The 15,914-nt window shown below is 50.9% G+C and overlaps 2 protein-coding genes across 7 annotated transcripts in view; one reads left to right on the top strand and one right to left on the bottom strand.

The window, feature by feature from the left end:
• Smad3 (SMAD family member 3) overlaps positions 1–8,697 on the top strand; it is a 111,229-nt gene extending 102,532 nt beyond the window's left edge. For 2 of the 3 annotated variants that reach the window (XM_006510819.3, XM_006510821.4), the window contains 3 exons: positions 640–777; positions 2,838–2,982; positions 5,078–8,697. In XM_006510819.3, the coding sequence (XP_006510882.3) occupies positions 640–777; positions 2,838–2,982; positions 5,078–5,201 (407 nt within the window). In that variant the 3' untranslated portion in view covers positions 5,202–8,697. The remainder of the gene's footprint in view (positions 1–639; positions 778–2,837; positions 2,983–5,077) is intronic. The other variant, NM_016769.4, reaches the window with a different exon arrangement.
• A 2,175-nt stretch (positions 8,698–10,872) lies between these two features.
• Aagab (alpha- and gamma-adaptin binding protein) overlaps positions 10,873–15,914 on the bottom strand; it is a 41,961-nt gene continuing 36,919 nt past the window's right edge. For 3 of the 4 annotated variants that reach the window (NR_151671.1, NM_025857.3, NM_001357323.1), the window contains exons 9-10: positions 15,821–15,870; positions 10,873–15,256 (exon numbers count right to left, since the gene is read on the bottom strand). Coding sequence is in view for 2 of the 4 variants with exons in the window: in NM_025857.3 (NP_080133.1) it covers positions 15,179–15,256; positions 15,821–15,870 (128 nt within the window). In the remaining 2 variants the exon portion in view is untranslated. The remainder of the gene's footprint in view (positions 15,257–15,820; positions 15,871–15,914) is intronic. The other variant, XR_379442.3, reaches the window with a different exon arrangement.

The raw sequence follows: 15,914 nt of genomic DNA, 5'->3' as shown, positions 1-15,914 counted from the left end.
TGTGGCACAGTGTGTAGATGTTACCTGGCCTCTGCCCACAGGACATTGAATGGAGCTGTTTTCTCATACTCTGGGCCTCTTGTGAGCACAAGGGGACATCCCCACTGGGCAGAGCTCAATGTTTATGTAACCACTGATGTGCTGAGTCAGCTGAAAGTGAATTTCTGTCCATCTGGAGTGGATTTAGGTGATGGAGGGAAAGAGATAAAAATGCAGACTAAACTAGGAGCATGGGAAGGGAGGTCATTTTGGCAAGGGGCCAGGGAGTGCCAAAGCCCCAGTAGCAACTTCACCAAGGCACCTCTGTGTCTTTCGGAGTGGGGTTGGGGGGGGGGGAGAGTAGAGCAGTGGGGTGGCAGCAGCTGTCCCTCCAGGCACTGTTACAGTAACTGCTAAGGAAGGTGATTACCCCTCTCCTCTAGACAGAAGCTCAGGCCTGAGGCTGGGGAATGGCAGAAGTTATTATTGGGACTGGGTCCAGACTCTTTCCTGTGCCAGCTGTTCCAGCTGCTTTAGGAACCCAGAGCTGCCCACCATTCTCCCACTTGGCTTGGAGTAGCCACTTGCAGCTCTGTCAGATGCCCGCTCTCCAGCTGGTCTAGTTGGTCTCTCTGACCCAGTATCCTCTGACCTCCGCAGGGAGAGGTGTGCGGCTCTACTACATCGGAGGGGAGGTCTTTGCGGAGTGCCTCAGTGACAGTGCTATTTTCGTCCAGTCTCCCAACTGCAACCAGCGCTATGGCTGGCACCCGGCCACTGTCTGCAAGATCCCACCAGGTAACCTCTGGAGGTTGCTGCCCTGTGCCATGGCTCCTGAGGCATGCCCTGGAAGTTTTTCTTGCCTTTCCTCCACACTGGTGTTTATGTTGACACTGTACATGTCTGTGCGCCACTGACCTAGAGAACAGAGGCAGTGTCTAACAAACCTGTAACCCAGGATGCCCTCCATCACCCCCAGGGATTAGGCACTGTCTTCTTCATTCTTTGTCCAAACATAGGATGTGTTCTGGGTTGACGCCAAGACCTAGAGCAGGATGGGAAAGGCAGACAGAGGTGCTCCTGTAGCCACGGCTTTACAGGCCTGAAGTGTTTAAGATGGACACAGGGTGGTTGTGACACACCCAGAGCTATTAGTCCCCGGCAAACAGCCTTGATAGCGAGAAAGGCCATCTACCTGTGGGATGATCAGGAAAGGTATCCTGGAGGTGATAGGTGTCAGGAGATGGTGGGGTGAAGTTTTCGAGGGCATGTACCGGAAAGGACAGTGTGACGAGGGTGGGACATTGGGTGTGCTGGATAGGGGAGCCATGTAAAAGACAAGGAGATATTTAAAAGGCATCCTGGGCTCAGGCCTTGGATCAGTGTGATAGTTCTGGGTTTATTCTGTAGAGCCGAGGTCTTTCTGGGGGTGTCCCCTGGACCCCTGAGAACTGCCAGGCTGGAACTCCCCTACTCCCAAGGCATAAAGCCAATGCACTCCTCATACAGTATGTGGCCTGTGTCCAGCCGGCTATTGCCTGGGACACATTGTAGCTCCTCGACCGTTTTGCTGCTGAGAAGATGACAGTGGGCTGTGGGCGGGGCCAGCCAGATTGTAGAAAATCTCAGCTGGGAGTAGAGCTTTGTTTGGGCAGCTTCTGTGGTTTCATTTACAAAGCACATTCACATCGCTGGGTTCACTCAACTGTAGCGATCCCTGTGGCTCTAAGAAAAGGCTAGGGAGAGAAGTTCTGAGAGTGAGCAGCTTCTCAAAAGACCCAGAGTTTTGAGGAAGCCAAAGCAGGGCTGCGCCATGGAGGACTCTGGCTGACTAGCCTGGTGTTCAGTCTGTTGGCTCAGCTGAGGCTGCAGTCCCAGAGGGGCTTATGGACCACGCTTTGTTTTACCTCCCTCCTCCAGGAGCAGGCAGGGGTGGAGGTGGAAGCTAGGTGGTATATTCTCAGCTTGCTGCCTTACCCCCTCCACCTTCACAGCTGGTGACGGCTAAACTGGCCCTGGTAGTGTCCTGTTAGCTCAGAGACTGTTAGGGCTCTGATAACCAAGCCTAGCTTCCCCCACCCCCAAAGGAGATGGTGAGTCAAGAGAAGCAGAACAGAGTCACACAGCAAATGGGGTCTCTGCTAGTCCACCGGCTACTGGACACGGACTCTGGCCTTTATCTTCTGGGTCATGCAATCCTGGCACTTGGATAGCAAGACTTCAAACAGGTTTATTTTCAGTGTTATTAGTGCCTGTCTCTAGCTATACTATGGAGAATTTAGATACACTTTGTTGTTAATGTCACCTCAGACCAAGCCTGTATCCGGAGGCTACCATGTGACCCAGCTATCTTCCCCAGCCCGAGCATGAGACAGGGCTATCTGGTGGAAGGTGCTCTGACCCTCTGCAGAGCATCCCTATGTTAGCAGGTCCCATGCCCACCTCATTGCCATATGCCCTGCTACTGTAGCAATGCAGGAGCACCTGTCCCCAGGTGGCTACCACACAAGGTATTGGAAACCAAGCTCAGGTGCCCTGCCTCTCTGAAGCCTAGGGTTCTGCCTCAGCCTCTCCAGGCCATACCTGTATCACCTGAGCCCACTTCCAAGCTTCCTTCTTGGCATCCCAGCATCTGGAGGTGGCTCCTATAGGCCGGCCTGTAGCATCCCTTGCACATGCATCTCCCTGCTAAGGGTGTGCAGATCAAGTGTAGTAATAGAGAAGGCCTATCCTTGCATGGTGATGAGCTCAGAGCAGATAGCCACTGGGTGGGACCGTAGTATGCCACTTGAGGTGTGTGAATCCAACTGTTCGGGTGGTCCTGGGATTGGCTTATCTGACTTGTCTATGGTTGGCAGGCTGCAACCTGAAGATCTTCAACAACCAGGAATTTGCTGCCCTCCTAGCTCAGTCTGTCAACCAGGGCTTTGAGGCTGTCTACCAGCTGACGCGCATGTGCACCATCCGTATGAGCTTCGTCAAAGGCTGGGGAGCAGAGTACAGGTCAGTGCCTAAGCTGCCTTTAGTGGTGGTAGAGGGAGCCAGCTCTAGGCAAGGCATGACAGCCAAGGATAGCGTCACAGCCTTAGTCTAGTGCTCAGCAGCTCTCAAGCACCATCAGCATTTCTAGGCCCACTGTGGGGACGCTGGCATTATTCTTGTAGAGATATGGAGGCTAAAAGCTTATGGAGAGTCAGGTGGAAAAGACAGGTCCAGACTTGGCCTCTCCTGGGCTGCTGTGTCCTCAATTTCCTTGGGATGGATTCTCAGGATGACTGTCTTCCCTGACAAGGAAGGAGATTTGAGTGTTTTATAGAGAACAGCTAATTCATGTATATATTTTCATTTAAAGAATGCCAGTTAGCACTTTAAACATGGCACCAGTAATAGCAAGGTCTACCTGGTCTGCTTGGTTGAGGCCCCTCAGGCTGTCTAGACTCAGTTTAATGAGAAGGCAGTCTCCTTTTCCCATGCTGGACAGGAGAGGTCTGGGAGGCAGGGCCACATGCCCTTCTGCTCCATGCCTCCTCCCTGGCCCCCAGAGTGGAGCCGCACAGAGGTACCCACACGTCAGCTGCAGCCAGCGCCTTGCAAGTTCCTCGCCCCTTCTCTTCATTTTTCCAGATGTTTGGAATCGGTTTTGTTTTGCAGTCATTCTGCACCCCAGCCAAACCCATTTCAATATTGGCTCCGGGCCACCGTTTGTAATGAAACCCCGATGAGCATGACTTATGGAAAGTCAGATTCTCAGCAGAGGACGGAGGTCTGTAAAATCTAACCTCGCTGTCTAGGTTTCAGAGCTGTTGCTCTTTCACGGATGCCCCATGGTGCCAGTGAGCAAAGTACCCTGGGCCTTTGAATCTGAGATCCAGGGAGGGTCACCAACAGCTCAGACTGCAGAATAACTCCCAGCCATGCTGTGGTGACCCGGCCCAAAGGTCTGGCTGGGCAGATGCCTGAGCCAACCTTTTAGCCCAGGATTTAGATCATTTAGGGAATCAGAGTGAAAGGTTAGAAAATTAATTCTTTAACGCACAAACCCCGAAGGAAAAGAACTGGGAGGCCTGCTTGCCTTCAGGCAGGGGGCCCAGGCTGTGAACCTCCCGAACTGTTCAAGCAAAGCACTTGAGGCTTGAGGGAGGGTTAGCCTCGGGATGATGGCCCCAAAAGTGGTACAGCACCAGGGCCGCCCATCTTCAAAGATTGGCAGAAGCCCCTCTCTAGGGCACTGTATCACCACGGAGGAAACCCTGCCAGCACACCCCGTCCTACCCGGCTTACTGCGTCACTGCCGCCTGGCAGCATAGCACGGCAGGCAGCCTAGTGGCGGGTGCGGCCCCTTCCCAGAACAGCCATGCCCTCCTGCATTGTGGGCCAAACAGAGTAAGGTTTCAGGCTGGTTCTTTAAAGCAGCTGTAAGCGGGCCTGCAGCCTAGGCCTCACCTCCAGCTGGCACCCGTATGTCGCCACAGCAGATAGCCTTTGCTCGGTGGAGGCTTCTGGGAGCTTGCCTGTGAGCTGCGTCACCAAGCAGTCTGAATTTAGACAAAGTGCTTTGAGGGAAAAGAAATGTGTGGTGTGCCTTGGTTTTTCCAGTAATTGTTCCCCGGCTAGCTCTGCTGGTAATATTTTCCAAAATAAGCCGTAGATGGGATTATAGCAGCACCCTGGGACTTGAAGCATGTGGCCCTGTCAGTGCTTTGTAAAACGCCCTCCATCAGACAGGCATGTCATGACAGCTGCGGGGCTGGCCCAAATCTGGAAGGGGGCTGCAGGCACCTACCCAGTGGCTAAGCTAGGAACCAGGGAGACCTTAACTCAGGCAGGAGGTTCTACATGGGGGCTTCTCCCGGTTCCTGGAAACCGACCTTCTTTAAATCTTTGAGGTCCTCTCCCTCCAGCAGAACCCGACTTACACAAAGCCCTCCCAGGAGGACTGGTCTGGTTCAGCCACATTTGCTAGTACCACCTCTAGGCACTATTTACCTATCTAGCACAAAGAGAGATCTCTGTCTCGGGGTAGCAGAAAGCAGTGTGGTAACTCAACTTGTGTGTGTCCTCAACATTTTAATCTCTCACCTCTTCCCTCTTCTTCCAGGAGACAGACAGTGACCAGCACCCCCTGCTGGATTGAGCTACACCTGAATGGACCCTTGCAGTGGCTTGACAAGGTCCTCACCCAGATGGGTTCCCCGAGCATCCGCTGTTCCAGTGTGTCTTAGAGACACTAGGAGTAAAGGGAGCGGGTTGGGGAGGGCGGGCTTGGGGAAAATGACCTTGGAAGAGAACTCCATCCAACTTGGTCTTGTCAAAGAACACCGATTCCACTCAACTAAGGCACCAGCCTGTTTCTGAGACCACAGAAGAAAACCCCAGGGATGGATTTATGAACAGCTGTGTCTGCTACATACACGTGCCCCTGTCTGAAGGCCAAGTGATGGCTTCTGTTCTGGTGGCTTGAACTAACAGGTGGTGTATCGCCACCTGACTCCTTGTTTAATGACAGAGGTCTGGGATGTCACAGTCCAAAAGGAAAGTGCCTTTCTCCATGGCTGGAGTATGGAGTTTACCTTTGGAGAAGTTGTAATGGAGCATGCCCTGTCCCACCACTCTCAGAGAGGGTGTACCTGTCAAACTGGATGGCCTACATAGGTACTCCCCCCTACCCCTAGGATGCAGAGAGACGGGAACACGCCGGAGGGTAGAGCTGGGGAGAACCCATTCTTCCTTGGAAGGATCCGCTGAAGGTCAGCGTATAGGTGATGTACAGTTCCTAATATCACATCAGTCTCAGAGTGTTCACAGGAAGCAGCAAGGGCACTCGTGGAGTATGTGTCCTGGGTGAGGTGGCACCACACCGAATGAATGCATCTCTGGGAGCTGGCACCACAACCCTGATGTATAGGCTGTGTTGGTTTATGGAGACAAGTTGCATCAATGAATTCACCTAGCATAGGCTCTTTGAAATGTCCTCTGTTTGATAAAAAACAATCCTGGGTACGTATGTTGGCTGGAAAACCACAATGGACCCTGCCACTGCTTCTTGCCCTGAGGTTTGGAAGCTGAGAGTTATAGAAGCCAATTCACCAGGAGGTAAGACATCCCAGGCTGACATGGGCAAATGAAAAGGGCTATTAAAATTTTTTTACACCTTGGAAAATTGCAGGCTTGGTGCAGAGCGCTCTGTCATCTTCACCCTGGGATGTAGGATTACCTAGCTATGGTAAAGGATTGCCACAGCAAACTGTGACACTGTGTAATGAGCACTGTTCCCAGCGGCAATTACAGAGAAAACGAGTGTAAATTATTTCAACTGGAAAAAAGTCCCTTTCTTGGCTGTTTTAGAACAGGGTACACAGGATCGCCACCTGCAACTGGTACTCGCTTCTTGGCTGCTGCTTCTGTTGTGAAAAGACGAGCCCATGTTTCTGCATGGATTTCCCATGGAAGTCCTGTCCTGCTACAGAGGGGAAGAAAGTGTACCCTCCAATGTGATAAATCTTCTGATGCCCCCAGACTCTTGGAGCACATCCTGGTGCCCCTCCTGCAGGAGCCTGTGGCATATTTCCAGCTGGGCATGCTGATCCTCCTTGAGACACAGATGCCTGTGTGAGTCTCCGTTGATACAATTCTGAACCCCTCAGGTTCTCTGAAAGGGCACAGACCATGGGCGTGAACATTGTGCCGTACCTGAGATGGTCTGTGGACTGCTGCTTCAGACACACGAGTCCTCGGAACTGCCTGGCTGCCTGTCACGCATGCTCTGAGTCAGAACACACCAACGCTCTGCTGTGGCTCCTAGGGAAGCATTCATGGTCCTCTGTTATCAGCAGGGGTTTATGTCACTTGCTGTCCGGTTTCCTAGGGGCTTCCTGTGCCCCTTCCCCAGCTATCCTCCAGGTGGCTAGGGACAGTCTATTCTGCTGCAACTGGAAAGTAGAGGGAACCGGCACTGCTCAGAGCAGATGGCGGCTTCTGGAGGCACACAGTGGGAGTACACCCCTTCATGTTATTGGCCAGTTGCTGGAGAATGCTGTAGGAGAAAATTCTAGGCAGGTCTACTCTTGGCATCCCTGAGAGTCAAAGGCTTGGAGTCTAGGAAAGGTCACACCATGATGGAGAACACAGGTCATTTGGGTACGTGTAATCAAAGTGCCCTCCCAAATCAGTTCTCCTTTTCGTATGAACAGCATCTCTACTTTTAAAGAGGAGTTGAGGATCGAGAAGATGACAGTGCAGCAGTGGGTGTGGCCTGACTACATGTGCTGTTCCAGCCCTGGGTGCCCACTGACACCGACCCCCAGGCAGAGGCCTTTGTCTTCAGCACTCCTGAGAAGTTGGCTCTTTACCCCTTCTCCTCTGCTGCCCCTCCTTCCTGCTGGTTCAGGTAGCCCCAGCCACGTGGGTTAGAGTCCTGTGCTGGCCTGCCATGGCAGCTGGCTACCTTCCAGACCAACTGTAGAGATACCTGGCATTTTGAAGAAAGCCTAGACTGGAGAGCAGGGCCTCTCTTGGGAAGGACACAAGGCGGGCAAGGCTGCTGGCAGACTTCTCCACTGACCTGAGTGTGCTTTTTTTTTCCCCTAAATGTATTGCATCAAGCCTCAGTGCTTATGGAGTGCAGTGGTCTTCATCTTCCCCAACTTGCTTCTCAGAGCTGGGATGTATTCCAGAGCCTGATGTTTTTATTCAAACCACAGAAAAGTTTTCTTTAAGTAGCCTGTGCAGTCATGCATGTGCCTGAGTTGTCTGGAGCAGAGGCAAACATCTGACTTCATTCTTAGCCCCAAGCTGCCATTTCTGAGTCCTTGAGAGGCTGAGAAGGCTCTAGCTTTGTACTGTATTCTTACTGTGTGACTAGATGCGTGAGCGCTTTACATTAGAAGGAACCTGGTTAGAGCTCGCTCCTCCTGTCTTTGTGTGGCATTTGTGTTCCATTACCGGCCCCTTTAAGTAACGGCCTTCACAGCACCTTCCCAGTGGGTAGAAAGCCACACACCAGGATGTGGGTCAACCATGAAGATGTGGCATTGCAGACGGGGGAACATGTGGATGCATGGCTATCGCCCTGAACAGTCCCTGCAGCTACTTGTGTTAACACAGAACTGATGTTTAGCATTCTGCCGCTTTCGTATTTATGTAACAATTCCTTAAAGCCATTCAAATGGCTAACTATTTAATTTCTTTAGGACAGTTGTAAAGGTCTCTCTCCTGAGGACAATGACTTGGAAGAACTGGGGCACAGCCAGTCCCAGACACTGGTGGAGGCTGCAGTGACTTTTTTTGGCTCAAGATCCACAAGCATTAGAGTAGACTGGGCCAACAAGTCAACAAGTGGTGGCGTGTGCAAACGGGCTGCCCTAGTCAAGCCCAGTCCCTTCAACAGTATGTCTGATGCACCACAGGCCCTCCCTACTGGAAGTGGGAACTTCAAATGGAAATTGGAGCCATCTTTTATCCCAGAAGCCTTTGCTGCTGCCAGGGCAAGTGGGCTGGTGTGGACTCTTGTTTAGGAGGCTGAGGTTCTTGTCACTCCTTAGCCAGCCAGGCCTTTAGTGTCTTTGTAAAAAGCATGTATTTATAGTGTTTTAGATTTTTCTAACTTTTGTATCTTACAGCATTGTACCCCATTGTTAAAGAGCCGTGTCCCCTCTTCTTATAAACGCCCTTCTAATAAACTTTTCACCGTAAAGCTCCTGAGACAGGAGCACAGTCTGATTCCCTGCTGCTGTCTCTGGGGAAAGGGATTTACAAGGGGACCCCAGCAGGTCCTGGGGGCTTCAGAGCTCAGCAGGTGCTGATACCACAACACTGAAGTAATACCTGCCCTTAACAAGGGTACCCTATAGGACGCCCTGGGTTCCCCAGATATGGTGCTAGTCAGAGACACATACTGGAATGCCCCTGTTCATTCCACCTGTACACCAAGGCTATTCCCCTGCCTCCAGCCCCTGCCCCGCAGGGCCTTCCCTCACAGTCCTCTGCCGTGCTGTCACTGTCTCACATTGCCACTCTCTTTCCAGAGACACAGAAAAATTACAAGTCGTGCCTGTGATGCCATTCTGAATTCCAAATTCAAAATGAGATCTGAAATGCATGTCAACCTCAGGAGGTGTGGAGATGGCCAAAATACTGAAGAGAGGCTCAAATGGGGTAGCGACAGATCCCCATCCTTTAGGTAGGCCTCCACGGGCCACCTTCTGCCCTCAGGCCCATCTCCCAGCTTCCCGCCAGGTTTGCTGTAGACTTTTTATTGTAGTTACCTGGAAGGGCCTGTACCCCAGGCGATCTGTGGGAAGTGACTCAGAGCCAACCGCCTTTCTCACCATTCAGCCCCTGCTCTCGGCAGCTCCTACCTGGGCCCCCATGAGTTTCTTTTCCCTGATCCCTCACCTTGCTGAGGCTCTAGTTGAGCAAACTGCCCCTTTGGAAAGGCCCTACCAGTTCTCCTTGGATAGACCTTGTGTTCCCAGACCACATTGTGTGTGTGTGTGTTCTTAACAGTCCTTCATAGTAAGTTCATCAAGCCCCAGGCTTTCCAGCCACACAAACACTAGTGACTCCTGTATCGGCCCCGAGCTTCCAACTCAGGAACAGAGAGAGGCCTGCTGGCCCATCAACTGCCCATGTTCACAATCAGAAGTTACCGTTCCCTTCTGCAGAACTATATTGGTAGAGGTCATCTTTGTCCATGGCTTCCCACCAAGTCTCTGCTCTCACCACCATGGCCGCATCTCCAACACCCAGACCCCGCACAGCACCACCACTTCTCTGGTCTCCTGCCTGCTCTCACAGTTCACACAGTCCATGTTAGCCGTAACTGTCTCTAGAGAGAGAGATACCTGAAAGAATAAGATTTGTTTTGACTCATGAGCTCAGACCTTTCAGCCCACGGTCATTTGTCCCCGGTGCTGTGGGCCTGCAATGAAAGGAAGGGGAATGAGCAAGGGCATGGCCCCAGTGATTGTGTGGTCAGGCCTATCTCAAAAGTTCCTCCAGCTCCCAGTAGTGCCGTGAGCCAGGAACAGCCCTTAACAAATGGGATCGGTCCCCTTTCGAGGGATCAGGGAAAGAAACACGGGGGGTGGGGGAACTCAAAGCCAAACAATACTGCCTGCCCCCAGTCCAAGGTCGTCCATGGAAGACCTGGCCTTCCTGTCTCTGCCCAGCTCTCCACTGCTTGCCTTGTTCTCTACAGCGCAGCAGTGGTGGGGACTGTGCCATCCTCTCTGCGTGCCTGCCCGTGCTCCTCCTCTCCATACTGCTTGTGGCCACCTCTGTACCAATGCTTTGCAGCTGCCTTCAGTTCTCCTCCCAGGAAGCCCTTATTTGTCACCATGTGTTTACCTGTATCTGTCATCCCTTGCAAGCAGGGAGTCCCTGAGAGCAGGCCTGTATAGCAGTCTTGCATCCCTGGCTTCCTGTGGCCTAATAGGTGCACCAGCTAGTGCCCTGTCTGGGGTTTCACCTTAGCTCTGTGCCTTCTATGGCTTTCCACTGTACTACTACAGTGCTAGTCATTTGTGGAACGAAAAGGAAGTGGCCAAAACCCAGTTCCGGGTCACTTGCTATTACAGCTGTCCCAAAATTCTAATTTGTCCCCCTCTAGTTCAGGGATAAACGAGTGACACAATAACCGTGACCCTTTACCTCACCTACAGCAATAATCCATAGTTAGTGCTGAGTCCGCTCAGCCAGAGAATCCTCAGTGCAGCGAGCTGATCTGATATGCATGGTCAAGGTTGCTGCTACCAGGCCTTCCTGGAACGGGTGAAGACCCTTTGTGCCTAGAGCATCTTAGTCCCTTGGGACAGGCGAGCATATTCGTTTGGGCTTTCATTTCTATACCTGTTCATGTCATGACTTACCATGAGAATTTTCATGTCTCCACTTACCTGTGTGCATGAACTCTTTATTGCTTTTATCTGGACTCCAGCATTACTTCCCCGGGATTCTCAAAGCACACCCCAGGAGTGTCAGTATCACCCAGGATGGTACAAATGTGGCTTTTCAGGTCCCACCATACACCAACTTTATCAGATATGGGGTAGGGCCTGTTCTGAGTTGGGCTCGCATTTGGAAACAGCTGTGGTGTAAGCTGGTGGTAACTTTCTTCCCATTCTGCTTGGCCTTCTGTCACGTGACCTTGTCTTGCTTGCCTCTTACTCCCCTCTGAACTGAAGTCTGAGCTCCAGGAGAAAAGAAACATCATCCTCAAGACCGACTCCTCCGTCATGCTCGCTCCGATGCCGGCACCAAGAGTCACAGGTCATGAGGCTGGTTCAGCCTTAGCAGGGTTCAAAGTCAAGTTGAAGCAACTGAACTTTGCTAATGATGAGTGTCTGGAGGTTTCCTAGGGAGTGTCATTAATGCAGTCCAAGTCCTTAAATTCAGGTTAAATCTATGTTTCTTCCCACCAACACTGTTATCTTTATAAAGCACAGATCCTGGACATCAGTGAGCTCACACCTCCGTAGCATTAAAGCCATCTGATGGCCACTTCTTTCCCAAGGACAGCAGAGAGGCTCCTGGTTAGCAAGCTGAGCTGGAGTGTCTGCTGCCCAGCTTCTTGGTGGGTGAGCATGCACGGGCGTAGTACACTTGCCACCCGAGCTCTCAAGAGCCTGAGGTAAGAGGACTGAACACTGAAGGCCTGTGTGGCAAAACTACATCTCGAAAACAAAAGAAACGGGCTGGCAAGATGGCTCAGTGGGTCAAGGGGCTTGCTGCCACCACTGATGACCTGAATTCAAGTCTCAAGGACCCACACCGTGAAAGGAGAGAACAAACTCCTTAAAGTTGTCCTCTGACCTTCACATACACCAAGTGGCACACATGTACACACACACATAAATAAATGTAGCACACACAAAGGCTTTAAGACTCCCGCTCCCCATACACACATGTACACCAAGCAAGTTTGTATGCCAAAGATAGTCATAATTTTAAGGCCAGGTTTTGAATCTGTACTTTTCCATAAGGAGGGATGGGGGAGTGGAACTGTTCAATCACTAGGACACAGGAAATGGGCTGCCCAGCATTCTGAGGATAGATACACATGACTGCTATTAACTGTTCATTCCACACACCAGAGGAACAACCAGAATCAAGCAAGATGCTCTCGGCACTGGAACCTACTTCCCTCATAGTTAGGGTATAGAGCAGCTCCGTGGAGAACATGAGACTCAGTGTGTGCGCCTAAGGTGTAAGGCGGGTCACTGAGCAGAGCCCTGCCTTCTGCTCTGTGGCAGCACTTCACTGCCCAGGTACACAAAGGGGATGTCAACTTCCAGTCTGAGCAGCCCACGAGCCCGAGCACTGGGGAAGATGATTACATTCTCTCTCCCTGTAGGCTCTGAGACTGTTAGATAATGATCCAATGCTCAGTTGTCCCCTGTAGACGGGTGTGTGTGTGTGAAGAGCACGTCTGGTCATCAGCGCATTTGCTTAAGCTCTCTCCTTCAAGCAGAGCTCTAATGAACCAGAACCCCTGTCCATTCTAGACACTTGCTAAATTTAGCTTAACAGCAGCAAACACCCACCCTCAAAATAGTCCCTAGAGCCCATATCTTACCCCTCCACCATGACTCTCCTGCTTACACAAGGGTAAGGGGCCATGTTTCATGCTCTCTCAATGGTCACTGTTAAGAGACCATCCCAAGAGCACTGATTCCTCTTCCAGAGGACCTGGAATCAGCTCCCAGCACCCAAATGGCAGCTCACAAACATCTGTAATGCCAGTCCCAGACGATCCAACTCCTTCTTCTGACCTCCACAGGCACCATGTGGTGTAGTCATACCTGCAGGCAAAAATGGCAAAACACCCATACATGCAAAAATAAATTTAAAGGAGACTATCCCAAGGAACATGATAAACTGTCAAGACGTTCCTCCCAGCTCTCCACAGCGGGAGGGTGACAGTAGGCACACATCTTCCTCTTGTTCGGAGCAGTTCACAGGAGAGGCCTGGTGTATGCCTATGATCCTTGAACCACATTCTACATTGCCCCACTATTTAAGCCCAGCTTCCCCAAATCTTTAGTTTCTCTAGATCAGATGTGGCCAAGTTCTATAAATAGAGAGCAAGCCAGCTGGTTCTGTCAACCTTCTCATTCTCTGCCATATTTTCAAACTGTAAAAATAGCCTTGCTTTCATCACTTTGAAATCATTACATAATATGATTGTTTCAGGGAAGAAAAATTTGACTCTCATATTCATATTCTCTCTCTCTCTCTCTCATTTCTAGAACTCATGGATCTTCAGACTCTGTGATCATTTCCACCAAGCAGATTGTACTTGTCAACAAAAATTGTGGACCTACTATGTGCCAAGCACTTTGTTACAGAAACAAGAAGTATTTAAGGCAGAAAACCAGTTTCTTACCTTCAGTCCCCCCGGAACTCTAACTTATGTGCACATAAGTTAGACAACACCTATCACCACAGCACCAGCTCAGGAATATATAGGCAAAGTAGATTCTGAAACATTACAGGCAACAAACTCTTCGGACTGTATGTCTACTACAAAAGACACCAGGCTTCCACCAACTCACACCTCTTCCCAAACAGAACAAAACACATTAGCAGACTTTATAAATAAGTCATCTTTTAATTACTTGGGTTTGTTTAGTCAGCAAAATCAAGTCCACAGCCTTTTCTAGTCTATTTTTTCCCTAATCATGTGACCTAATATATTTTCTAAAATCTTCCATATTTTAAGAAAAACAAGTTCTACCTTTCTGGCAACCCACAGCCGACTTCCCTAATTTCCCTTCTTAACCAGTAGCGAATGCACTCACATTAAAGTATTAGTCCCCCTGAAAGGCTGGTGGTAAACCCAAGCTCAAAGCTTACAAGATCAGAATGTGGGGAGTGGGAACCCAGGAACCCGGAGCAAAGCAGCACCCACTGTTTCTAGAATACCACCATCACCAGGATCATGCCTCCTCCCTGGGTTGGTTCTGGCCTGGCTAAGCATGTTTCAGGTCCTGTAAGTGGTACCCAAGCAGGCGCGTCTTGTTTCTGGTCATGACCTAAGTCATGGTTGACACTAAGTCAGGCCAGCTCTCAGCCCACGATGAGTACCATGTACATGGCTGCATATCCTTAGAGACCCATGACAATGCAGGGGACTCAAGCCTGCCTCACAGAAGTGTCTGTGATGACAGACTACGCACTTTTAGACCTTTTCCCCTCTTTTCCTTTAGAACTTTGCTCTGTGCTCCCCTGGGGCTGGGCCCTGGAGTATGGAGAAGCCAATAGCCCTGGAAGTGAACCATGATGGTGGCTCAGGACCTGGCTGTCGGGAGGCTCACCTATCCCCCCACTGCTTGGAACTGGTGCCTTGACAGCAACCTCTGGCTTCCAAGCAGAAAGAAGGGGAGACCTGCTCTGAAACCTCACATTGCCAGGGAGAACACTCAGTGGTCGAAGAGCACAGCTGCCAGTGTCAGCAGTGTGCTCAGAACCAACACTGCTGCTCCCTGGGTCCTCAGGAGGGCACTCAGGGCCCTTGCCCAGCAGTGGGGAGAGGGGAGTTTACATTCCCCAGAGGAGGAAACTTTCACCTCTGTTTCTTATAGAGACACACCTGGCTTTTGCTGCTTTGTGGCAGGAACTCAGACACTGAACTTACTAAGGACTTACTAAGAGACAAACCCATGAGCCACCTGTTCCCTATCCCCTAGGCACATCCTACATCTACAGCTGCCTTTCTTGTCACCAGCATTCACCTTAGGTCAGAGCTGTGCTCTTGGCGGGGACCAGTGACAGTACACAGCCGATAGCACAAGCTCCGGACCTGCAGACAGAATGAACGGGGCAATCGAGCACAGCAGCAGAACTCCCCATGGAGCCCAGGCTGGCCTCAGACCCTCAGTGCTGAGGTCACAGTGTGCTCTCTGACACTTGGTTCTCCTGTATTACACATTTCCGAGCCTCATTTTACCCAGGTTCTTAAAACGAAGACTGTAGATCTGAAGGGTTTCCACACTGTCATTTCACTCCTCAGTCACTTATGCGGCAGGAACAAAGATTTCTCCCTAACGCCTTTCTAAAAGCTCAGGTAAGGGACCCCAAAAACCAGTCAGGTGGCCAGCGTGCTAGTGGCAATCTTGGCAGAAGAGAACCCCGTTGAGAAGGGAAGCACTTGGGGAGCACGGTGCTGGCACTGGAGTCAGTCAAACCTAGCAGGAAGAGCTTAGTGCTCGTCATCAGAAGAAAGGCCCTCGATCTCATCTCGGTCCCCTCCTATTGCCATCCAGAAGGCTTTGGCCACCTGTGGAGGGAAGCATGTGACAAAGGTCAGGTTAGTTGGTAACAGCTAACCTTCAGCTCACTTCATATGCCACATCCAAACTGACTAAGGTCTACACTTCTACACTTTTCCCCTCCAACCACACACATTAAACCCCCGAGCAGCCTTTGACCCAGACTTCTGGATGCGATCAGGGCCGTACATGCGTGTGAAGGGTAGGGATATGTTTGGCTTCATTCCTGACAGAACCAAAACCACCAGTGCGCTGCTGGCCTTAGTGTCCGGAAAGGAGATGGAGAGATCGGTGATGACACAGTTTATATAAGGAGATGTCACCGAGCATGTCCATTTCCTGACGAGAACATGTATTGCTCTGGAAATGAATAGATAAAACAGCGAAGAGCTCCCTGGCTTAACAGGAAGGCAAGCATGATGCCTCTGTGAAGGTCCCATGTCACGTAACATGCACAGACAGCAGCACCCGTGTTACTGTTGCACAAATAGCCATCCAGCTGGCTGTAATACCCAGGGCACAGCGCACATCAGAGCCTCTTACAGACGATAAATACCTGCGGGTCGTCTCACCTTTTCTGCATGCAACTTTCTTTGCTCATGAGGAAGCGTCGCAGCCTTGTCTAAGGGGAAAAATATATCTTAAGAAATTTGTCTAACAGCACAG

This window comes from Mus musculus, chromosome 9 (genome assembly GCF_000001635.26).
Source record: "Mus musculus strain C57BL/6J chromosome 9, GRCm38.p6 C57BL/6J".
NCBI classification, from domain to species: domain Eukaryota; kingdom Metazoa; phylum Chordata; class Mammalia; order Rodentia; family Muridae; genus Mus; species Mus musculus.
This window is presented reverse-complemented; position numbering and strand designations above follow the sequence as displayed.